At 44.3% G+C, this 25,176-nt stretch overlaps 1 protein-coding gene across 2 annotated transcripts in view; it reads left to right on the top strand.

Annotated features, from left to right (window-relative positions):
- The first annotated feature begins 982 nt into the window (after positions 1-982).
- The window catches only part of BCR (BCR activator of RhoGEF and GTPase), a 99,159-nt gene continuing 74,965 nt past the window's right edge, over positions 983-25,176 (top strand). The window contains exons 1-2 of one of the 2 annotated variants that reach the window (XM_035340170.1): positions 983-1,352; positions 1,584-3,252. In XM_035340170.1, coding sequence (XP_035196061.1) covers positions 1,737-3,252 — 1,516 coding nt within the window. In that variant the 5' untranslated portion in view covers positions 983-1,352; positions 1,584-1,736. The other variant, XM_035340169.1, reaches the window with a different exon arrangement.

Here is a 25,176-nt window from a genome sequence, read left to right on the forward strand (position 1 = left end):
ATGTTATATCAAAAAGTGTGAAGAGGAAAATGGTTTAGTGGATTATGAAACATTGCATATTTTGAAGGTAAGAGAACCGCTCTTGCGGACTTGTGCTTTTCATGCTTAAGGAACTGTATTAGTTATTGCTGGAGCTATATTCCACAATCTTTTCTGATACAATGCATGAGAAAAGGTATTCCTCACTTTGGCGATTTGTCCCACCTCTGGCATGAAAGAAGCAGGCTCCTAGGGGATGTGAGGTGTACAATATCTCACCTCTCCCATCATTCAGACAGGAAAACTGCAATTTCAAGTGTATCCATTACTGCTTTTTCAGAGGTTGAATTAGTATGTGAAAAGGGTACAGGGCCTAAACACAGCTGTGTACTCCGATTTCAGGTGGAGTGAGAGTCAGCAGCCAGCCCCTGGTCAGCATGTTTGCCCCCCCATCACCCAGAGCTGGAGAGCTGGGCTCCCGCTTGTTCTGCCTAGGCTAACATCCAGGACAAAAGCGCACCTAATCTCTGAACAAAGCAGGCTTTATTACCAATATCACAGCACTTTCAGAGCACCAGCTAGGCACTGATAACGCAGCAAGGACCAAATGAATGACGACCCAGCACTTAGATTTGAGGTGAATCACAGAATCATTAAGATTGGAAAAGACCTTCGAGGTCCAACCGTCACCCTACTGCCCATGCCTCCCGCCAAACCAAGTCCAGCCTCTCCTTAAACACCCCCCAAACCCTCAGCGGCGCCTGAAGGGTGCAGCTGGGAGCTCAGGAGGGTCAAAGTAGCCCCCTTCGTGCTCACACCTCGCCCCCCTCCGCCCTCCTTCCTCGTGCCCCCGCTTCGCACACCGCTGCCTTTGTCTCGGCTCCAGCCTCCGCCGGGCCGGGCCTCAGAAGGCAGCGGGGGCCCGGGCTGCCCCTTTAAGAGGCCCCAGCGCCGTGTCACCCGGGCTCCTGCCCTGCCTCCCTCCTTCCATCCTTCCCTCCCTCCCTGCCTCCCTCCTTCCCTCCCCTTCCGCAGCGCCGCGGCTCGGGGCGCCGCCGGAGCCGGGCCGCGATGGGCAGCCGCGGGCAGCCTCCGGAGCCGCGCCGCCAGCCTCCGCCTCCAGAGCCGCGCCGGGGAGGCTGCCGCGGGGCCGCGGGGCGCTACGGCACCGCCGGGTAGCGGCCGGGCTCGCCGCCCTGCGCCCGGAGGCCAGCACAATAGCCGGGAGGAGGAGGAGACAGGGAAAGGGGCAGGGGGAAAGGAGGAGAGAGAAAGAGAAAGCACAACACGGGGGCTGGCCGGGGGAGGACGGAGCGGAGGGCTGCCGAGAGCGGCTGCACAGAGCAGCGGGGCCGGGACGGCAGCGGCAGGAGGTGGGTGGGTGGGTGGCGATATTTACCTTCTATCCCCCACCCTGAGCCTGCTCCTTTGTCCACCTCCCCTTTGAAGTGCCCTGGAATCGCCGGGGTAGGAGCGTTGTTGTTCCTTAGCAAAAGATCGGGCATGTCGGGGGGAGAGTAGCGAGTGCACGGGGGCTGGGGCCGGCGAGAGGTGGAGGAGGCGAGGAGCAGAGATTGTTCCGAGGATTGCCGTTTGCCTCCCAGTTCCTCTGCATGGACCGTGAAAGAGACGCGTTGAGTTGACCCTGCCGGAGCTGTTTCTGCTTCTACATGTGAGATCCGGTTGCTTTATTCTCTCCGGCTACCTCTCTCCAGCTTCCCTTCCTTATTCTCCACTTATTTACTCCTGTATGCAAAATGGTGGACCCTGTGGGGTTTGTGGAGGCTTGGAAAGCACAATTTGCAGACTCTGAGCCTCCTAAGATGGAGCTGAAATCAGTGGGAGATATTGAACAGGAGCTGGAGATGTGCAAAGCATCTATCCGGAGACTGGAGATGGAGGTCAACAAGGAGAGGTTCCGCATGATTTACCTGCAGACTCTTCTGGCAAAGGAGAAAAAAAGCTATGATAGACAGAGATGGGGTTTTAAACGTGTTTCTCAGTTGCCTGAAGGGGGTGCAGAGCAGCAGATCCAGGACCTGCATCATCACCAGTCTGCTGACCAAGATGAATATGAAAAAAGCAAGTCACACCACGGGGAGGAAAAGTTCAAACCCAGGATACCTTCTCTGCGGAAGCTGTCTACCCAGAGTGACGGGTCAGACCTGTCGCCTTTGGACAGTCCCCATCACGGGGAGGGAGAGCAGGACAGGTGTAAGTACTATGGTGAAGAGAAACTGAAGAGAGTTGTAGAAGATACGGAGACTCGCTGTGATACAGATGGATCTCCTTCAAAACACAGATCGGCTTCCACTCGCAGGCTAGTGGGATCTGCTGAGAAGGAGGGATCGTTTGAACCTATTTCTAAGGACAGAGGGAACAGCACCAGTGTGGCAGCCCTAAGGTCTAACTTTGAGAGGATTAAAAAGGGGAATTCACATCATTCTGGAGATAACAAGGATGTTGTTGAAAAGCCCTTCTATGTGAACATGGAGTATCATCACGAGAAGGGTCTAGTGAAGGTCAACGATAAAGACGTTTCTGATAAAATAAGCTCTCTTGGTAGCCAAGCCATGCAAATGGAACGCAAAAAGTCCTTACACTCCCTTCCTTCTACCGTGGTACCCAGCTTCAATGAATTCCAGAGGCCTGCTTACAGGGGAAGGTCCTCAGAGAGCAGTTTTGGCTATGATGGAGAATACGAAGATGCTGAACTGAACCCCAGGTTTCTCAAAGATAATCTGATTAATGCCAATGGCAGCAACCGCTCACCTTGGCAGCCCATGGACTTTCAGCCCTATCAAAGTATCTATGTTGGTGGAATGATGGGGGAGGCAGAAGGGAAAGGACCCATCCTGAGAAATCAGAGTACGACTGACCAGGAAAAACACCTCACTTGGCCCAGGAGATCTTATTCCCCGAGGAGTTTTGAAGATATTGGAGGAGGATATACTCCTGATTGTAGCTCTAATGAGAACCTTACCTCCAGTGAGGAAGACTTCTCTTCAGGGCAGTCCAGCCACGTCTCCCCCAGCCCCACCACTTACCGCATGTATCGGGATAAAAGTCGTTCTCCCTCCCAGAACTCTCAGCAGTCCTTTGACAGCAGCAGTCCACCGACCCCCCAGTCTCAAAAACGGCACCGGCAGCAGCAGGTCGTTGTGTCCGAGGCTACTATTGTGGGTGTACGAAAAACAGGGCAGATCTGGCCAAGTGACGGAGACTTGCCTTCTGGGAGATGTCACCAGGACAGCTGCTTCCACGGGGATGCAGGTGTGTACCAGATTTATTTTTTTTTTAACGTACAGAGCAGGAAGTGGCATCATGGAAATGAATGGGAGAGATTTTCTGGTTACCCTGGGTGAATCACCCAAAGGGGGCAAGTGTTTAATGTGAACAGTCTGTTTACATTGTAGCTGTCCTGTTCTAGGAAGGTCCTGCAGAAGTATTCCTCAGACTGCATTTTAGAAGTACAGATTGGATTCCCAAAAGGGTCGGTTCAGGCTTCTCTTGAGAGGATCAGCTGAGTCCTGTGTTAATCAGTTCTCAAAGTTTCAGTGTCAACACTGACGTAAATAGGGGCCAGAACTTCTCAGGGGTTGTAAAGCGATCATTCCTTCCCTATTATTCTTGCATTGAGTAGTTAAACCCTCCCTCGGAGGTGATAGTATGGCAACATGCTCCAACCTGAAGGTTTTGCTGGAGTTTTACCAGAAATGATGCTCTTCCCACAGTCTTGTTTTTTTCCTGCCAGTATTAATTGGATTGCTAGTTTCTCATTCTGTTTTGTGTCATCCTTCAATTATAGCTGATTGGAGGTGATGATTGTGCAACCCTGTTGAAGCTTTCTGCTATCACTAAGTGAGGGAATAACTTTGAGCATCAGGAAGCCCTGAGGGAGAGCTCGTAATTTAATTTTATCAGAATCAAAATTTTTGTTTGGGGAAGAATGGGCCATGTTTGAACTCCCTCTTGTGCGAGTTATTCAGGCATGCAGATGTCTGCGTGGAATTGCAGTGGATTTACAGCTGGTGGAAGAGGTGAACTATGTTTATTCAGGTAGACTTATGGAATATATGTGGCTATCTGTATCTATTTAGCAAGGCAAGGTACGTACTGTAGATGATTTCTTGTATTAACACCACCACTAGCCTTCTGTGCAGTAAATGAAAAGTGATCAAATCCAGGAATGAAAAAGCAGTATGGGTGTTTTGATAGACTTTTATTCTAAATCTGTGAGTTATCCCCTGTTCTTTTTTTTTTTTTTTTTTTTTTCCTTTTTCTTTGAATCTGTCATTACAATAAGGGGGTTAACGTAATGTTTGTTAAAATGATTGCATTCCTGAAGTAGTAGGTGAATGAGAGGCCTATGAAAGATGTTACTTTCCCAGGTTCACAGAATCACTGAATGGTTTGGGCTGGAAGGGACCTTAAAGATCATCTAATTTCACCACCCCTCCTCCCCCCCTGTGGGCAGGGACACCACCCACTGCACCAGGTTGTGTGAGTTTGGTGGAAAGCTACTTTGCTGAAAGGAGGTTTCTGGTTTTGCTTTCCATGCTGGTTTGTTTGTTTGCTTGTTTTACCAGCAGCGCTTCTGGGAGTAACAACAGAGGGAGAACTCCTTCCTCCCACCCCCTGCCATCCTTGCAACCTATTGTTTTATTAGGGGGAAGCTACACAGTAGTAATGGATGTTCACTGTACATGGAACCTCAGCATCCTGTCCTTGCAGTGCCTTCTTTATCAGATGGCATTTACTTACCTGCTTTCTGTCCGGGACTCCTGTGTTCTTGCTGGAGCTTATGCATGTTTGTATCTTGTGGGGAGCACTCGCAGTGCAGGGGAGAGGCTGGATCGAGTGCTGTTTTAAACTGAGCTGCAGCCATCTGTCTCTGCTCTTGTTTACTGATGCTCTTTAGATGACTGGGAAGCCTCCTGGCAGTTGCAGTTTTTGCAGAAGAAAACAAAGGGGCAAAACCAACAAAGGTCGATGAAGCTCGAGGACAAATTCAGCTTTCAGAAAGGCAGTAGATCACGTTTTAAATAGTTCAGCTTATGCTTTCTGGAATGCAGTAAAAGGAGCTGCTGAAAACTCCAGAATTGCTAAAATTTCTGGTTGTGCTGGAAAGCCTAGTGCCTGTTCCTGGGGCTGGCCACACAATTGCAGGCAAGGACAGAATGTAACTGATGCCCCTTCTGCTTTCCCCAGCATAGGGGGTAACATGCTTAGCAGGAGCCTTCACCAGATGGCTAATCAGTATTGTCTTGCACGTTAGCTGGTGGCAACTTTTTACTTAACCAAGAAGGCTTGTGACTTGAGGAGGACTGTATTTCGGATAGATTCTTACTGAGCATTGTTTTATTTTATTTTTTTTCCCGATTAGAAAGAAGTTTGATTGAATCTAATTGGCAGAACCTCCTTTTTATAAAACAAACAAAAGTCACGAGCAATCCCTGTATGATTAGCTGCTTGGCTACCGTTCCCAACTATCATGCGCTGAGGCGGCCTGTTCTGCATCACCATATGATACGAAGGCAGATCGCAGATATCTGCCAGCCTTTCCTGCACCTGTGGTTCAGTCACTGCTTCTCAGTCTTCCCTGAAGTTGTGCGTGGACAGAGAGTGCAAGTTTAAATCCCAGCAGGTTCTGGCCAGCCTTAATGTTAATTAGCCTCAAGTGGGATTTGTTCAACAGTGTTTGGCTTCTTTGTGCGTTCAGATTTGTGTATGCTTGCTGGCCTTACTCCTCAGGACGCTGCCCATAATAATGCTGAATGTGGCGTGGCAGGTGAAAAGCAAACTTTCTGTTTGGATCTGCCCTGCCAGTGCATCTTGAGCTCGGCTTGCAGACACGTGCTGTTTTATCTAAATACTTGCTTGAGTTCACAGTCAGGTGATGATTTGTTGCCTTTGCATTACAAAAAGGACTAGAAGAAGTTCACCTAACCGGAGTGAAAGAGATCCAAGTCAATATTTGTATCTGGGTTCTTGGAGATGGGTTATCAAAAACCTTAAATGAGACCAAGGTAGTAGGCTTTCAGGTTTTTCCAAGGAGCAGAATGAGAGCTTGAGGGGTGAGCTTTGGTAATAACTGTACTTTCTATTAAATATACTTAAAATGGAGTCTGGGCAAAGATATTTATGTTAGGATAAATTACGTAACTAATTTCCTACAGTGGAAATGCTTAATTCTGCATTAAACTTGAATATTTTACTGTGATTTTGGAGGAAGAGCAGTATTTGAATACATATATATATCCTCTCTTTATGTATATATTTATTTAATTCTGTCTACTGTTAAACAGTAGTTTTAGACCCACTGGAGACCCCCTTGTGCTTTTCTGCACATAATCGAGGTGAGAGCTGTGTAGTGCCCTTAGGCAGTGAAGAGGCCTCAGTTGCTAGTAGAAGTCTGTTCATTGAGGAGCACACTCGAGTTGCTGCTTTGACATTAGAGCCTGCTTCATAAAACTGGTGCGTGCTCTCTCAGGTCTGTGTAGGAGCGGATTTTATCTGTCTGCATAACATGCAAATTCTTTGTGCAGTCCACATAGATAAGGAAGCAGCTGTACAAGTAAATATTGTAGGTGCCCCAGAATTGACTTCTGTGCTCTTGAGAGGACAGGATGGTGCTCTCCCGAGACTGTCAGGCTGTAGAAAGTGGCTGACAGTTGTAGTGCTCAATATAAAGTCACTTTGGGGATATGTGTAATTTAACTTCCTTGGGAGTAACTTTTATCTTATGCCTCTAAGTGTGCGAGTGCAGAGTGTCCCTTTCTGAAGGGCATCGACTGTTCTTGGTGCTTTTAGTGAGTTTGATGTGTATGGAGGAAAGAGCGCAGGAATTTATCTATGCATGTGAACCGTAAGGCTAGAAACTCCTGCTCTCTTAGCTGGGCAGAATGCCATTTTAAAGTGCATACTTGCTTAGAACCATCGATTCTTCGGTTTTATGTGTCTTAAACGCCTGACTAGATAGACATGCATCTGAGTTTCCTACTTTTGAGGTCATACCTTATTTAATGGTAAAACCCCAAGGAAGCATACGAAATATGGTCATGAAAGCACACTGCTCTGTATCAGTTTCTGTAAGGGTTCTGTTCCCGAGTTACTTGCATGTTCTAGGATCTTGGACAAGTTTCTCAATTATGCACTTTTTCCACCCACTATTGTCCTCTGTAGGTTTTACAAGATGCAGTTTGAAAAGCGCTTTGCAATCTTTCAGCAGGATAAAGGCGACTCGTGGGGGGCAATGCCAGTGCTGTTTAGAATCAGTTGTATTTGAGCAAGAGGCAGACTCTAGACCCCCATGTAACTATTCTTCATTCTGAGGATCTGAAATTTGGAAACTTTCATAATGTGCAGTCACTTGTTTGGTTTAAGGGCTACTGGCTGCAGGTCCTGCTGTCGGTCTGTGACTTGCATCAGGGTCAGGAAAGATGTTAAACTTTAAACACTTGTTTAGTTCATTTTGCTATTATTTTTAAAACACGTTTGATTCCTTTGCTGTGATGGTCAGTGGATTTCCTAGGAGCACTGAAGACTAGATGCTGTTTAAATGCTTCCCCCCGCCAATGCTTTCCAGAGATTTAGTAGCTTCTGAGATTATCTAGCTGCTTGTGCTACCACTCCCCTCTTCGTAGTCCAGGGGAATGAAGAGCTCTCCCTTTCCCTTTTTCTGCCAGATTTCTTTTTCCCTTCAGCTGAGTTTAAGGGAGTCTATGAAGCTTCTGCCATCGTGTACTTTTAAGTCCATTTTTTTTTTGGTTTGTTCCTTCTTCCACAAACAGTTGCTGACCCTTACCTCAGGCCCTCCATAGATAATGACATGAAGACAGATTTTATTTTTGCTTTTCTTAGGTTCACCCTAGATCATGGAACTCCTCTCACCCCAACCTTCAGGTTCTTCTGCAGTTTCAAAGCACCTGCTTTGAAATGAGAGGGTAAACCAACCCAGGTAGTACTTGGTTGATATTGGGAAACTCTAAAAAAGTGCTGATGTGACTTGATCTGCCTGCTTGTGCAACAAAAACTAATTGCTGTGTAGAGGAATAGTCAAACATGGCAAGAAGGTGGGTTTGTCCTAATATTGATGTGAACACTGACCATGGCTTATGAAGTGTGTGTAGGTGATGGACTTTTAAAGCAGTGAAATACACTGGGGATGAGGTGCTTTGGTCCCCTCTGTTTTGCCATCTTTAGCAAAGCAATAGCACAGGTGTATGTTTTTAACCTTGAAGACTTTTGCTGATTGGCATAAGTGCAGATAGTTTTTGCAGCTGAGATGATCTCCATGTACAGACTTCCAGAGGAGAAAACCAGAAAGTTTTTTTCCTTTTCATTCTTACGGTCGTGTTCCCTGAAGTTAACATTGAGACAAAGAAATCTAGGGGGTTTCAGAGAGTCAGTGTGGCTACTGATCTGTGCAATTAATTGCATCTTCCATACGTGCTTTCATTCATCGTGTGATGCTTCTAGTTTGGATATTTGGATAAAGTGCTAATTATTGTATCCAGTCACTCTTGGACTTGTTGGCTTATTGGACTCCTGGCTTTTTTTTCACTGCTTTTAGAAACGCAGCTGCCCCTTTGTCACTACAAATGCAGCTAGCCTCATTGTCACTAGAAAATGTCACTGAGGTGTGAATGAAGGTAATAAAGTGCTTGGAATGGGGAGTAGACATTCCAAGTGACAGACTTGGGAGGGGGAAGATATAAGGTTGAATTCCCAAATTTGCTAAATCTTCAAGTCAAGTGTGGGGTAGGAAATACTTATGTGAATATCGGGCAGCAAGCTCTAACTCACGACTCTTAAAAGAAGTGTTGTGGGGGGTGGAGGGTGGTTAGTAATCCACATCTGGCTTTGCAGGCTGTCTGAAATATGGCCCAGCACAGGAGACAGAGAAGAAGCCTGTGAGGGTTTGGGAGCCAGTAATAGCCTGGACGTGGGTTTCTGCCATCCAGTTATAGTGTGTTTTGCAGTTCTTTCACTAGTGCCCTCCCTGTTTCCCCAACCTGTTAAGGACAAACATAGTGCAGAGGCAAGGGAGACCTGTGTTCCAGCTTCAAGGAATTTTGGAGGTCAGTCCATAAAGGTTAATGAGGTGAGGCTTGGCAAGCTGTTTACGGAGAATTGCTCCATTTCAATTACCGTAGAGAAGCATATTGCTGTTCATGAAAATCAGGCTGTTGATTGGAGGCACAGCCTATCTGGAGCTTGCTTTTCCCCAGAGAAACCAAGGCTAGCAGGTTGTTTGACTGTCTCCTATTTGATTTGTTCTGCCCAGTCAGATAAGCATGAAGAGAACAATAAGGGCCTGATTCTGCTCTGTCCCTGGTGAAATATCATTGACTTCAGTAATCTCTTGCTTGCACATGTAGGAAAAGAAATGGTGTTCTGGTACAAGTTGAATCGCAAACTTTGCTGTGCAGATAGAGGGATAGACTGCAAGTGACAACAGAACTGCTGGCAGGGATTAATTAGCTTGGATGAACTGCATGTGAAGCAAGTACTTCCAAAATAACCATTTAAGTGTCTTAAGTTACAAAGCAGGTTTTAGTCAGCTCACTGATAATGAAGTCAATTGCTTTCACGATCATATCTTTAAATTATATGTGATGTGAAAGTAACCATAAATTGTAAGTAAGTCCTCAAATGTGGGTCTGTTTACTGCTGAGGAAGAGATTTACAAGTTCATAACTTCTTTAAACTTGTTCTGAGTTGTACTGTATGTATTTTAAACAGTAAAACTGGCCTGCACAGGACCAGCATGGTACATTTCTGTCACAAAATGTGTTTGTGGTTTGCAAATCTTCCTAGTTACTGAAATAACAAAAGCATGTCTCCTTTGTCTTCTTCCCAGCTGCCAAAATGGTATCTCTCAGACCCGTTCTTAACCAGGTTATGGCTAATGTAGTAATAAGATTATTGCAAATGTAATTGGAATCTGTGTTTCAGAGAAAGCTCTGCCCAAATGTGGCAGCTGGAGCTGAGTTAGTTGCTCATGGCTACGTGAATGCGTGAGGAGTACGTGTGTAAGAATTCACGATTGCCCTGTAGGAAGAGTGAATTGGTAAAGTTCAGTGTGTTGGTTTATATTACTGAATTGTCTCTGTTGGTTTTGCAGGCCCTTTGGCCAGTTGTTATTATCTGTTCTTTTGTTGTTGTTTGCAGCCATTTCACCAATCTTTGTTGCTTCTATTTTTTGTTTGTTTGTTTGTTTTTGTTGGGAGGGCTTGTTTTATAGAGAGAATAAATCCCCCACTACCTTCTTCATTTTAAGTATAACAACAACAAAACACACACACAAATAAATAAATAAAACAAAAAGAACTCTTTTGGAGCTTCTGCACAAGTTGGGTTTCCCAGTGAAGTATCCAAAGACCTCCAGATTATTTGCAGATTGACCTGTGACAACAGAATAGTAAAAAGTGCTGCAGACTGCTGTGGATCAAACAGCTTTATCTGCAATCTAAGAAAGCAGCTTTTGCAGTAGTTACTTAATAGTGAACAATTCATATTTACAAACTTGGCTGCTCTTCCATTTTTGTGACCTCTCCATGATGTGTGGAGAAGTACACTTGCAGTCTTGGCTCACTTTGTCTGTTTACTTTTTCTTAAGGACTTCAGAATAATCTGCTCTCAACACTGAAATGCAGCTACTTCTCCGATGGGATATATACCAGCTATTATGTTATCAGAAATCCCATACTGTGTTAGCTGCAAAGCTAGCTAAGGAGCATCCATTTCCAATGCACAATACGTGTGAGACTGTAGAAGGCTCTAGTTGTTAGGATAGGTGTTTTATTTTCAAAAAATAAAAAGGAAAAAACAACCATCAGTTACCTACTTGCCTCATCTGTGTGTTCTTCTGAAAAGGGCCAGCAGCCTCCTGAAATAATCTGTTCTAAAGAAAAATATCTCATTCCCTGGAGCATCAGGCTTCAAACATGTCTGAGCTGCTAAAAAGTAAATGTGATTGGTCTATTGTCACTAGGGAGGTGTAACGTGCAAGCAGAGAACTGTATCTGTTGCAGTCTACAATTACACAGCACTGGGTGATCTTGCCCAGGATGATAGTAATGGCCTGTCAGCCTCGCTGGGCTCAGGGCTTCCCAGAAGAGATTAGATTATGGTGCTTAGTAGGAGCCAAGACACAGAAAAGCATGTTCCTGTGACTGTTAGCATGCAGCTCTCTCAGTTCAGAGCAGCCTTCATTTTTGTTTCCTGCTAGCCTAGCTCTTGTTGCTGAATTTTTTTTTTTATAGTGGTCAGCACTGATATTATCATTGGAAGTTTCAGAAAATAATATGCTGAGAAAGTGAGTTGACTGTTGTTGGTAGACTTCTGTGTGCGCTCACCCCCGCCCGCCTTGTCCTTCATGTCTACTGCAGGCTGTCTCCTTTCTTTCAGCCCTTCTAGGTTGAATGTTTGACTGTGGGAGTTCCCTTGCTCCCCCTTTGTGTCTAGTAAACTTATTGCTTGGCATTCTCCTGAAATGCTCACTGGATCTCTCAGTCTGATAGGGATGAAATCACTGTCATCACTCGTTTAAAACAAACAAACAAAAGGTACCCAACCCTGGAATAGTGCCTCAATCTGGCAATGTTCTGTCATTGTCTTCAGAGAAATCTTGCTGTTTGGATGCGGGTGCTTGTCTTTGCCAGTTAAGCTAATTACTTGCTTGAATTGGTGTAAATTGATGGTTAAAGTAGACAAAAGATTTGAGCTACACGAATGATGGCTCGGGTACTGGTTACTGTGTAAACTTACCAGAAACTTCACATTGATGCTCTCCTTCCTCTGCTCCAGTATTACAGAGGATGATTTCCTTCTCCAGCAGTAGCCCTTCTCCTTTTTACAGGGAGATGTGTGTGGGAGGGAGTGATGCAGCACAGGGGAGCACCCTGGAACAGAGCAGTAGAATCTGTAAGGCTTGGGAGGAGACAGCATCAAGGTTGGGGGATACCTATCCTAGGAAGATGTATGAGGCAGAAGGAACTGTTGTCACCTGAAGCTCAGAGTGAGGGGTACATCTCAGGCTATCTCATCTCAGCAGAGTTTTAGTAGAGATACGAACTAAGTTTTATTGTCCTCTTACTGAAATGTCTTAATATTGCAATGGCTGTATCACAGTGTTTCTGTAAGTATCCCCCACTAGAAGGTTGAGAGCTCCCTGCCAACATTTTCTATTTGACATTGGGTTCACCGTTATATTCCCGTTCGTGTTCAGTGTTTAAGAGGACTGAGAAATTCTGCTCTAAACTGAGAAGTTTCACTGGGGAGGTGAACAGGTAAAATAATGCTGACCCCAGCAGAGCAGAAAATCCAGCACTCCCTAAAGTAAATAAAGAACTGGCTGTGCCTGCAAGCAGCCTGTGCTGTGGAGGACAGGCAGGAATAGGTGCAGCAAATGTGACTTCAGAGGAAGCCCCTTGAGTCCATCCAGGGGACCAGGGCACCAAAAGACACCCCCGGTAAAATCTACCTGAGAATATGAATTCTTGCCAAGCAGTCACAGAACTAAAGTCACTTTACGTTTTTCCACATTTCTTGTGTTTTGCTAAAAGGGTCAGGGTTCCCATTGGGAAAAAAATATTCTCCTAATGGAAAAGATGTAGAGTTTGGAATAACTAGCAAGGAAGGAAGGAGAGACCTTCATGATTTATATATATATATATATTTGCTCAGATTATTCTTTTTCTGTTGTTTGTTTTATTGAACAGTCGGACACACCAATGGCTGCTATCAGAGATATAACAGTATCTCATGAAGGGCTGGATCCAGGACTTGCTGATGTCAGGGGATTTCTAGCGACTGCTTTGCTGTGACACCAGCAGCACGAGCTGTATATTTCTTCCTAGCTACCTGAACCAGAATTTCCCAAGTTACTGTGATTTTCAGGTGTGATCTTGATCTGTGACTTCAAAAGAGCTGATGGGCTTTTTGCAGGCCTTAGGTTATAAATGTTTTAAAACTTTTATATGCATGTGGCCTATGCTGTCCAGTTTCAGCAGCAATACTGCAGATGTGGTTGAGAGCTGCACTGGGCAGGCAATTCGAAAACATAAGTCTGATTTAAAGTTTTTCTTACCTTTTAGAGACCAGCATCAGCTGTGCATGTGCATCTGCTGTGCCTCCTGGATGGGTGCTATGGAAACACTAATGCGGTTTAGAAAGCATTTTTACTAATTTTTTTTAGCACCGCTTTGCCTCTGCCGTCTTAAGAAGCAAAAAGAGAAGAGAAAGTGATAAAATGTTGTTTACATCAAAACATAAGATATGCTTTGTTCAGTTTGTCCAGTCCTCTGAGATAGGTCTCTGTCAAAATGCATTTTGGTTAGGTAGGGTTTTCTAGTATGCGTGGAGAAATAAATGTCTGTTACATACTTAAAATACCCGAGACAACAGAACAAGATGCCAACTGCTCAGCCGGACAACTGTCTGTAACAAACTGAAGTCCTCTTACGGCAGGGTGCGATGGGAGCTGTCTGAATGTGACTGACCTGTCATGTTTGTGTTCAGCAAACATGCCCTAGCCCTGACCTTGACTACCCCAAATTTATTCAGGCTTGAGCACTGACCTATACATAATTTGTTGTGGACTCAACGTCTGGTCAAACTAAAATATGCACTAATATGATCTAAGGACTGCTTTGTTTTACACCGAATATTTGAGCGTAACAAAATTTGTACTGCAGGTGCAGGGCTGTGCACCTTCCCATAGTTAGTGCCTGTCCTCCGTTTCAGTAATGGTATGAAATCTCAGGATCTCCTCTTAAAGCAAGGAAGGAGATGTGATTATTTTTTATGTAAATGTGTTCTGCATCTACGTGTACGCAGGAAAGATCTAAAAAGGAGGAATTTTTGAACCTGTCTTTTATTCTGTATGCAGACGTTTCAGAGTAGTTTCAATGTATGTGCAAATATGTAGTGATGCAAGAACACGAGCACCCTTATAAAGGTTCCATGTAAACTTTGCAGCAAGTGGTGCTCTATTTATTTATTTTTCCTTATGTCAACAGCAGGTTAAGGAAACTTTCAAACATTCTGATGCTAAAAACTGTTTTTCCCATTAATGGGCATTTGCACACTGCAACCAAGTAGCAAATACTATTAAACAAGCTTGCTTTGTTTTCTTTTTTAATTCTTTCTTGTCATTGGTAGGGAAGCAGTCATTTGCAAATATTTTTCAAACACTTGTAAAGAATGAAAAGCAAACTTTAAAAGAAGAGAGAAATGAAAAACAGCCTTGGGTTTATTACAAGCTTTTATCTTATGTAGTCATTTGCATAAATAAATAAATTTCCAAGGATGTATGCAGCTCATTCAATCTTTGAGATGCTGAAGCTCAGGCTTCTAGCTGGATTTGGGTGAGCCCTGGTGTCCTGGAATCCAACTTGGACCACAAGACTTTTAACTGGGAAATGCATTAATGTCCTCTGTACGTACCTGTTTAGAAATTTGTTTATATCCTTATATAACATTTAAAGGAAAATAGTGTAAAAAAGAAAATACCCTGAACACACTTGTGCTGGAGATTTGTCCTTCCACTGATTTCTACAATTCATATGCTTTCTTCCAGTGCTTTTTTTTCTCATTTCTTTCTTCTTAATCGTGTGCTCCTATTAACACATACAGGTTTTCCCCACTAAGTAATTAAGTTCAAAATCTGGGCTACATTTGCCTACCTGTGGCTGTTTGCGTCTGCTTATGTTTTAATCTCTTTTTTTTTTTTTTTTTCCTACTCTCTATTTTTTTCTTCTTTTTTTCAAGATTTGATGGAAGGGCTGCTTTGTCTGACAACATGTATTTGTATACGTCTTCCAGTATTTTCATACTGTGCTCCTTGAGGCTGTCTTGATTTAAATTGTCTTTGGTGGTAATGCTTCATGCTGTGGCGTGCTGCCCTGTCAGTTGTGCCAACAACTGTTCATTTGTAGGTTCGTGCTGAGAACCGGATCGGGGAATTCGCCTGGTTTTTCTTTTTCCCAAACCAAACAAAAATCGCTCCCCCTCCCCAAACCATACCACAAAACCCCTCCGGCCATGGATCCCATCCATCCCCCCCAGATGTTTGCACTGCAGCAGCAGCCGATTGGTTGGGGATGCAGAGAGAGAGTGTAACGCTGCGATAGACAATGTATGCTTAAACCCCCTTCTGTTGGGACTCTGGGCTGGTAATTCAAATAACAGTGGAAACATGACTGCTGAGAAGTCATGTTTAACTTCAGCAATTTCACTTCTGATTAGCCAGCTGCTTTGGGATTTCAGGAAGAGGTTTGGAGTATCCTTTGAGCAGAGTACCTCTTTCCCTAGTCAGATGCTTTGTTTCTGCAGCTGGGGGTGGGGGGAGGGGGTGTGCCTACGGGTTTGCTGCTGTTTGAAATACCATTCTTCTACAAAATGGACACTGAGTACTAGAATTGAAAATGACAAGAAAGACATTTGCAGTCACCGTTGTTGCAAAACAGACCTGATGACATCCTATTCCATGTGACTGACTTCCCCTTCAGTTGCCTACATAATTACTGCATAGTTTTAATAATTACTTCACCAAATACATTGACTGTTTATGGCCAGAAGAAAATAGAAAATAAATTACAATGGTTCCTTTTTACTGGAACTAAAAAAACTGGCATCTGCTAGCAGATTGTTCAGGTGCTAACTCAGCAGGAAGGAGGACTGCGTGTCTGTCAGACTAGCACAGCGTTTAGAGGTTTCATGGGGTGCATATGTTTCATGGGGTGGATGAGTGGTCATGGGCTCAGATTTCATACTATTTTTATGATGCAATTACTGTAAAAGGACGTATACAGTAGTCTCTTACAACTATGTAAATATTTTCCCTTGAATATTTTGGGGAAGGAGAGTTTTAGAGGTTATTGCTAGCCTTCTTGCACTGATTTGTTCTGAAATATAAACTTTCATTCTCCTGGCCTAACAAGGCAAATAAGACTGGTATCAAATAGCATGATTTGCTTAAAAAGCTCAGTCTAGAATGAGGAGGGAGACAGGGTCCTCTGGAACAATACAGGGAGCTTGTAGCATTGAAACATCATTACGTTTTCTCAGTTTCATTGAGGATGTTTACTTGATTCACAGTCGTGTTTTTACCTGTGAGTTCTGGTTACCAGGTTCTCCACAGGTTTGTGAGCTCTTCTGCTTTAGCTTGCTGAAATCCTGCCTCTGGAGCAGCCAGGTGCTAGGTTTCTGGCTTGCAGCTTGCTTTTTCTTCTCTCTTTCTGTTCCTGCTTGGCCCACAAACGTGGAAAAGAATGCCCCACCCTGCTGACTCACTGTGCCCAGAGCACTCCTTATATTCCTGAAATAGGATTAATATCTGAGCCAGTTTCTACAACTCAGTGTAGATGGATCTGGTTCCCTTCTGCCAACCCCCTTTTTTAAAACAGCTGGTTTCTTCTCCTAGGCCCGTGAATCCTGTCTCTGTGCTCCATCAGGCCTCTGCCCCAAGGTGATTTCCTTATCTCATAATCATTTAAAGGGCTTTTGCAACAAATACAACCCTTGTAGAAATCAACTAGTATGTAGAATAATCCTTTTAACAGGTTTATTAAGATACTTCTGCTGGTATTTAAGTGGATTTAACAGCATAGTTTAGTATGTCCTTGAAGATGGTTCCAAATGAAACCTGCTGCTGTCAAATTCTGTCATATCTCTGTATGCATACCAAGGGTGCCTGGGAGATTTCAGGCAGTGCCGTAGGCAGAGGGGATGGCTTGCTATTTATAGGGGAATCCTAGGAGTAGCCAGCCACTTCTGCTGTTTACCATCGTGCTGTCTATAACTTGGTGTCTCAGATAATACTCAGGAAGTTTAGTTGCTCTGCAATGACTTGCAAGAAGTTATTTCCCTGTTCCAAGGGCAAGCCCATGTTCTTTCTCTTCTCCACCTTACCAGAACGAAGTTGTCTTGTGGCTCACCCCAGGGACAGATATGCTTCAGGATGTATCCCTTTACTTTGTTTTGCTTTTGGATCAAAGCGTTGTGTGAAGGGAAATGTCAGTTACCAATTCTTGGTTTTACAAATACACAAAGTAACACGCTTTTTCCCTTTGACCAAAGTAAACAGGAGTCTACTTCTTCCCATCAGCACACTGTGCGGCCCTGTTTTAATGTCTCAGGTTTTCAGTTCTTGCAAGCAAGTGCATCCCGCAAAGGGCCATATTTGGCAGTGACATAGTCAGCGAAATGCCTGGAAAAGAACATTACAACCTTGAGCACAGCCCTTAGGAATGTAGCAGGTTCCTGATAAGGCAAAAATTGGGTGGGTGAACGTTTTTCAGAGGAGGCCTGTAGAAATGAACACTGTTTAAGACATTAGAAGCAACTCCCTCCTCCCCTTTACTTTTTAATCTTTTATTTTAAATATATTGAAATTAAGCTTTAATTATATTAAAGTCTGTATGGAACTTGTGAGTAGGTTCATTTTGTTGCCCAGCTTATGAAAGAATAACTTGTCATTCTAACATTACAAAGTACTGCTTCGGAGGTTGGCTTAAAAATGAATTTAAGCATCCTGTATCTCAGTCTAAGATTATCTGTAACAAAGAAGGATATGTGCTATTAAATTTGTATTTTAATTTCCAGATCTTTAATGGTGATCTCATAATTATAGGAGCTCATCTGCTCGTTGGATCTGCAGGTGTTTCAGGAACATGGAGAAGTTAAACTGTTAATAGCCCCATTCACCCAGGTAAACTGAGGCACTGATAGTTCCAATTAAAGTGTCCGAGATCATCTAAGGTGATAAGTCTGGGATGTGTACCCTGAGCTTTTGTTCTCAAATCTAGAACCTAATCTCTGAGTCTATACTTGCATACATCTCATTTATGAACTGAGGTGGCAACACGGATGCTAAATAAGCTTTATCCTGGCTCATCTCTGTCTGTGGTGGTTAGATAAGTATGGTTGAACCTTTGTAGTTTTCACCAGCCCTGCTAGAACCCTGCAGTGGGTAGGGCCTAAAGGGAAAAGCTAGTTAAATCCACATAACCGTCTTGTCTTTCCATTATTGATGCGTTTTACTGGCTTGTTCCACAGTTACTTAAATGATAAAGAACCATACTGATGACCACAGCTGCTTTTACGTAACCCGACAAACAGCTATTTTTTAATTACTAATGAATGTAAACGGACTGGAGCTATAGTTTGTGTTTATTATTAGACTCCTTCCTCTGAAGCTCCTGCATGTTTGTCTTTCTCTCCAAACATTTTGATGACACCTAGCACAGGAGAATCCAGGGTTTTGGCTTTTATTCACTTATTACAGTGCAAGCAACACTTTTTGCTTAAGTTATACAATAACTTAATTGCAATACAGAAATTAAATTTGTGGCAAGAGAGCATTTCAGGGAAGTGTAGTTTATTCCCCCGAAGTTTGTGTAAGAAATCAACACAGCCTCTAGCGGGCAACAATAAAGGAGGCAGGAATTAAACAAATTCTCGTTTTCCTGTGGTACAGGACTGACTTCCAGACTAACCGGCTTTTCTTATTTACATTTGTCCAAAGGCAGACCTGCACCTTGGTATTTTTGGGGGTGTGTGTTTTTGGTGGTGGTGGTTTTTTTATGCTTCTTGGAAAGGTGCATTTACAGCAAAGGTCATTTGTGTTTCAGATTGACTTACTATCTGGTAAGTTCCTGCCAGAACAGTTCTCCCCCTAAATTTTAAAGCCTTCCAGGTAGGTCTTAACATTCTCTTGTAAGATCAGTGGGAGAAGCTGATGTACTTACTCTGCAAAGGAATGCAACTGCGTTCTGACTCTGATACACCAGTGAAGCCTAGATATTTTCAGTATCTTCCTTGCAGCAGCTTTGCCTAGGTTTTCACTGTCTAGCGGTCTGTTTGTACTCCTTGTACATGTTTCTTCCCCAAAGCTGCTTTCTTCAGGCCCTCTGCTTGTTCTGTCTCTTAAAGTCCGAAGTTCCTAATGCTCTGAATCGCCAGCTCCCTAAGCCTGTCTTTGTAGTGAGTCCATTTCCAGTAGTGTCAAGAATTAAGGTGGTACTGTTCAAAGGGAAAAGCAATACCCAGGCTTCAGGGAATGTACCCTCGGAGTGCAGCTCTTGCCTCTTCTCTGTTAACTTTGCAGTGGCGAGCCCTCTTGCTTGCGCGCCACCCTTTACTCATAGTAAGGGGCAGCAGGATGCCCTGACTTACAGGTGTGGCAGTCTTCCAGAACGGTGCAGTTTGTCAGAGAGCACTCAGCACCTGTTTTGAGCTGGTGTTGCTAGGATTCTTTGTCTTGCTAACACAATGAAAGGGAAAACTTCGTTTTTGCAGTGGGAAATTGTTTTTATTTTCAGTGTTATTCTTCTTGCCCAGATGTACAACCTGACCTGTCAGATACTGACTCTAATCCATCTCCTGATCTTCTGCAGAGTTTTCAGTAGCTTTTTCCTTGACTGCTGAATTGTTCATTTTTGCAAGCCCATAAGGTTAAGTTTACTTCTGCCTTGCAGTTGGGAACAGAAATGTATTTTCCTTAGAACTGGCTGCAGCCATCTCAGACTCTGATTTGCCTCTTAGAGAGTTGTTTGTGGTGTTTTTCTCCCTTCTCCATAATCTTTCGTGTTCCAGTCTCTACTGGTCTTCTGTCTGTACATGCTACCTACATCCATGGGTCAGTTTCACATGTGATTAGTTTCCTCTTTGGTGATGACTCCTCCTCTATCCTTAGCCAAATTAGATCCCCTAATTGCTAGCTGATGCCTGGGCAAGAATTCTTTCTGTGTATGATTTGTTGCTACACAAACGCATACTCACTCATTAGGCTATCTCAGCCGTATAATTGAGCTATACCCTCAGCTATTTTCAAAAACTAAATGCACTTTATGCCCGACTCTCTCTGTGTCCCTATCTAAATGTTTTGCTTTTTGGCCTTTCCATCCATCCCCCGGCCATCATCCGCTGCTGATGCAATGTGTTATACCTTTGGGGCAGCCCTGCAGTGCGGCTGGGAGGGAGGAGGGGGGAAGATTGCATTTGTAGCAGCAGCCTTGGGGAAGCTGCGCATTATAGGAATAGAAGCAGTGAACTGGTGGAGGGAGCTAATGGACTCGTGGGGGGGCGTGCTTCTAGCTCCACTTTTTGCTAAAATGATTATAGTTTGTCTTAGCAAACGAATTTGAGAGTCTCAAGTGACTAACAGGAGTAGGGCTATGATGAAGAATGTATGAAGAGAGAGTAAATAGCTGAAAAGGTGTTTAACAGTAAAAAACACCCTTTATCTGCTCTAGGGCAGTTGTTCTGCTGCCCTTAACCTTTGGTGCCCCATGTGTTTATTGTCCCCAGGGATTACTTCTACAGCTGCAGAATTGCTGCAAGTCTACTGTGGAACAGTGGAGTTGCAGCAGCTACACCGCAGCTCTATTGCTGGGTAAGAATTGCTTTCATCAAGACAGTTTGTGAGACTGCTGCTAAGGAAGGCACAAGTCCAGACTGAAGGAAAATGCAGAAGTTCTGTGGACTGTGTCCTAAATTGTTACCAGAATTTTTCTTTTTATTTGACTGCTTTTTTTGGGAAAAAATGGGGTGTAGGGGTTGGGGAGGAGGGGGTGTCTTCAGCAGCATAACAAGAAAGGGTATTGCTCTGCTTTCATCTCAACAACGGCTGTGGTACCATTTCCAGCTAGAAGATATAGTCAGGGGCTTTCAGCAGCAAGCTGTGCTTGATCCAAAATGGACTGGCCAGAGGGAGGGAAAATAGCTGTCGCAGACCGGGATGAATAGGCTGCCTGTCTGATCCATCCTGAAAGCTCTGACCTGCAAAAGCTGTCAGAATCTGGGTATGCACTGGAGGATAAGCCATATTCACATCGCATCTTGGAGGGTGTGTGAGAGAGGGCGAGGTTGAGCGGGAGAAGGTGACATTTAATCCTGCTCGCTGAACCGTAAAGGTTTGCTTTGTGTTGGTCTGCTCTCCTGCGCTTCCCTCCTGCTTTAATGGCTGTGATGAATGACAAATGGAGGCAGAGCAGTGAAAACAGGAAACATAATCCCTCAAAAATAACCGGTGGGAAAGGGAGGGAAGAAACTGTAAATAAAGGAATCCCTGCTTTCATGGGGCTGCCCCACGAAGAGCTAGCTAGTGGTTTGGCAAGGAGGAGGAGCTGCTGCTCTCTGAGCTTACCAAGGGGTTGTCGAGCTCCTGATAGGGGGAGGAAGGCCTAGTGGTAGGAGAACTGTGGTCTGAACAGTGTTTTTTTAAACAAACAAACAACAAAACACTTGTCTACAGGTTGTGAAGTTTTGGACCGGATGTCACTGATATTTGCTTATTGTTTCCCTTATTGTTTATAGGCTGTAGAGGCCCTAGTTTTCTCTGGCTGGGAGAGCTGAGCATTGCTTCTGTATTGTCTTTCAGTCATTTGAGAGCACACCAGTGGAATTACTGTTTGCAGGGGAGGGGCAGCAAGTTATGATGGACACTGGAGTATTTCAGGAGGCATCGCATCGCTGGCTGGCAAGGGTAAAGGCTAAAGGGCACAAGAAAACTGGAGCATGGATGCCAGGAAGGGAGAGACATCCTGCCAGTTCAGGTGGTTTATATTGTAATTCCTTTCATACCATAGTTTTCGGTGGATATTGGATGGAATGTCTGCAGTGGGAAATTCTTAAGGATAATGAAAATGAAGAGCCCGAAAGCAGCTGTGTAACATCTAACGGGAGAACACAAGTTACAAGGATCAGTACTTTTGAGCCTTTTATTCCCAACTGGAACATGTAGTAATAGAAGTGGCCCACACCTGCATGTGTTGACTATTGCACGAAGCCTGGTGATGGCAGGTGCGTGGGACCTGGCGGCAGGGCCTTGGAAGCTGGGGAGCCTGGGCTTGATAACGGCATATCAGAAGGGCACGTGAAGAACTGAATGACTTGCCTGCTTATTTCTTGTTTTCTTAAGACTTAGGTTGGTAGAGTATGGTTCTGTAATAGTGTTTATTTAACTGTAATGAGGTCAGTCATGGAGAGATTTACCTGTGTATATTTTTAGGGAGTTTCTGCCAGTTTCAGCCACAGTCTGTTTGTAAGGTTGGGTGGTTCTTGCACTCTGGCCTCTGTGCAGCTCTGCTTCCATTCTCCACTTCTCCAGAGTGCTGCTGCTTATGTATTTGCCCCATTTAACCCCTGTTAATCCAAGAGTTTAATGCCCAAACTTCTGCTGCCTGGCCTGACTGGCTTGCAAGGGTACATGCAGAAAACAGCTGGTAAAACAGCTGACAGCATTAAAAAACAGAAGGTGCTGTCAAAGCTGATCTGGTGTTAATTAACTGAGCTGTGCTACAGAGTACAACTCTGTACTTAGCTTGTAAAATGCAGGATGGGCCAGTGCCTGAGAGGAGTGGGGTATGTATACATTTGAGTTTCACTGCTTACCCTAAAGAGAGAGAATGGTTGTTTAGCTAGAGGAACACAGGGAACTACGGGAAGGTGCAGAAAATTTTCAAAAGGGAGCACGCTTCCTTTACAGAAATTGGTAAATGTCATGGAAGCATGGAATCAATCATGTATTGATTCTTGTATTGCCCCTCCCATGATTACTGGGCAAGTTTTGCTTGCTATTTCATCTTAAGGACTGAGCTGAGGACTTGGCTCTGGGAAAACTGTAGCTTTCCCAGCTGCTTAGATGATTTCCTGCTGCCACCACCCTGGACACTTGCTGAATTCGGTTCCAGCTCCGGTCAGCTGAGAGCCTTCACCTGCTCAGCTGCTGCTCCTTTTCTGTGGCTTTTTAACTTGCCACTTGTTCTGATCCACCTGTTGCCTGTGGTATGGGGCCTGTTGCACACCCCACCATGGTATCTGCTTGCTGGCCGCCTGGCTGTGGGGCAGGACTGAGACCCTGTGGCAATGCGCCAGCGCTTGCAGGACACTCCAGGGCTTCTTTGGCTTGTTCCAGTCGCTCGTCACCTGCATCTTGCCAAGGGCTGGCTAGCGGAAGCTGGGGGTTACTGTGGCTAAAATGCTTTCTCAAAGGGCTTTTCTCCTTATCCCAGAAGGGCTGCAGGCAGACAAGGTTGTGTTGAGCTTTACTTTTTCTTTTGTAAACTCCTCGACCATAGGTGAACTCAGAATTTCCCCAACATTTAAAAACAAAATAGCATTTGGAATAAGTAACTGCACGCTGAAAGGAAGGAGAGGATGTCAGTACATGGGCATCTGTGCTTGTTCTGTTGCCTGCCCTGATCTGAGTCCTTTTCTGCATGCTTGCTGATGCTCTCCCCTGGGTGTGTTGGGGAGAACACCCTCCTCCCTGCCCCCACACCTCTCCCCTGCAGCTGCCGACTGAGAGATGCACAAAAGATGTCTGTCTGCTCGCTTCCTGGGCACAGCTGACAGCTCAGCCGGAGTGGAGAAACTTACACTGCTGCTACAGGTGCTGGGGAGGGGGGGGAATGCTCTGGTGCTGCTTTCTTGGGGGCTGGGTGGAGTTTCTGGATTTTTGTCTGCTACAGAGAGGAGCAGCAGGAGGGGTTCCTTCCCCCCCACATACACTACAACTCCTTTGGATCCTCTGAGGTTTTCTGCCTAACATAGCAGGATGGGATTTCCTCTGCCAGCCTTGTCTGTAACAAGTGTTATTTATTTTTTAAGGGTAGGGGGTCTGGTCAGCTTTTAAGTCCCATGCATTGTCTCAGTGGTACTCTGTCACTCGTAAGTTTTTGTCACTTTTGAAGGGATTAGAGTGAAGTTAATTCTGAGCATCTCCTGAGGAACCTGCCCTCAAAATACATGTCTTTCAAAGTTACACATTCTGAAGAACAGCAACGCTGTGAAATGTTCCACACAAGGAAGTTGATTTGCTCATAGACAGAAAATGCCTTGGAGGCTGCAAGTTCAGCTCAGTTTAACAGCCCCTTGGATCAGTTTAGAATCTATTGTAAATTAAAGTGTATGGGAAGCTTTGTTCTTCCATTTTTGCTTCAATAGGAAAGGCTGGAGGTTGGGGAGAAGAAGTAGAGAGAAGGAGTACAGAAGACAGAATAGTATTTTTGGGTTTGATAAGGATGCAAAGGCTCTTTGCAAAGGCTGGGGCAAAGGAGCAATCATTTTGGAAAACAGAAAGACTTTGTCTACAGTTGTTTAGGCACTGCAGTGTGTGCTGTCTCAGGTTACAAAGGGGTGAGCTAAGGATAGTGTAAAGTCTGCTTGTGTTTTAAGAAGAAAAACGTTACCTTATTACTTGAATATAGTTTGGATTTATAAAGCTTGAGAAAATTACTACTTGGACAGACTTGCAGTGAAAGCTCTGAAGATGAAACAAATATGTAGTTTCTTTTACTTCATTTATATTTGTGCTGAGAAGCTTCATGCGTGGTCTGCCAAGAAATTACTAGTTAACACGGACAGAATGATGGCTTATTTTCCTCTGGTGCACAATCAGTTCTATAACTTTTGCACATCTGAAGTCAGCACCTCCTAGGATGACACTTACTACCTTACTACCTTATAGCATGTTTTACTGCCTTGATTTTAGTTTTGTTTCCATCTCACTAGCAAAACAGACGGTGGTTCTTGCATTGGCTTGTTTCTTCCCTTCAGTCTGATGGTAGCCACACCCAGAATTCAAGCCCTAGCACACTTTACATTCCTGATGCTGTAACTGCTGAAATACAGGCCAGAAAGTGCCAATAAATTTGTTTTGGGGGTATGGTATTTCTGCATGAGTTGAAGTGTCTGGAAGTGTACTTGAAAATCCAAATCTGTCACGTACACCTATGATTTAGAAAAGCCTTGGAGTATCAGCTCTGAAAAGCTGTTCGTGTCTCACGTGTTGACTTGCATACATGAACATAAGGCAAAAAGAAATAAACTCATTTTTGTTCAAAAGAAGCCAGTCTGCAGAGTACAACACCGTTTAAGTTTGATTCTAGAGTGTTTTTTAAAGCTGAATTGTTGCAACTGAATCAGGAAGTTCCTGAATGATGGTGGTTAATTAGGGATACCCTTTTCAAGGGAGAGCGTGTCCTCTTTTAGCAACAAAGCTGGGTTTATAAATGGAAGTTAATAGAATAGCTTGATGGGAACAGCATGCTGTCACCTCTCCTGCCTCTCGGTGTTCCATCTTCTTCCTGGGAACATAGTTCTGCTGTGGTCAGAGCTAAGGCTGTAGAAATACCTACAGGATTTCCTAATTTAATTCCACGTGTCGGAGAAGCAACATACAAA

This window comes from Oxyura jamaicensis, chromosome 15 (genome assembly GCF_011077185.1).
Source record: "Oxyura jamaicensis isolate SHBP4307 breed ruddy duck chromosome 15, BPBGC_Ojam_1.0, whole genome shotgun sequence".
Classification (NCBI taxonomy): Eukaryota; Metazoa; Chordata; class Aves; order Anseriformes; family Anatidae; genus Oxyura; species Oxyura jamaicensis.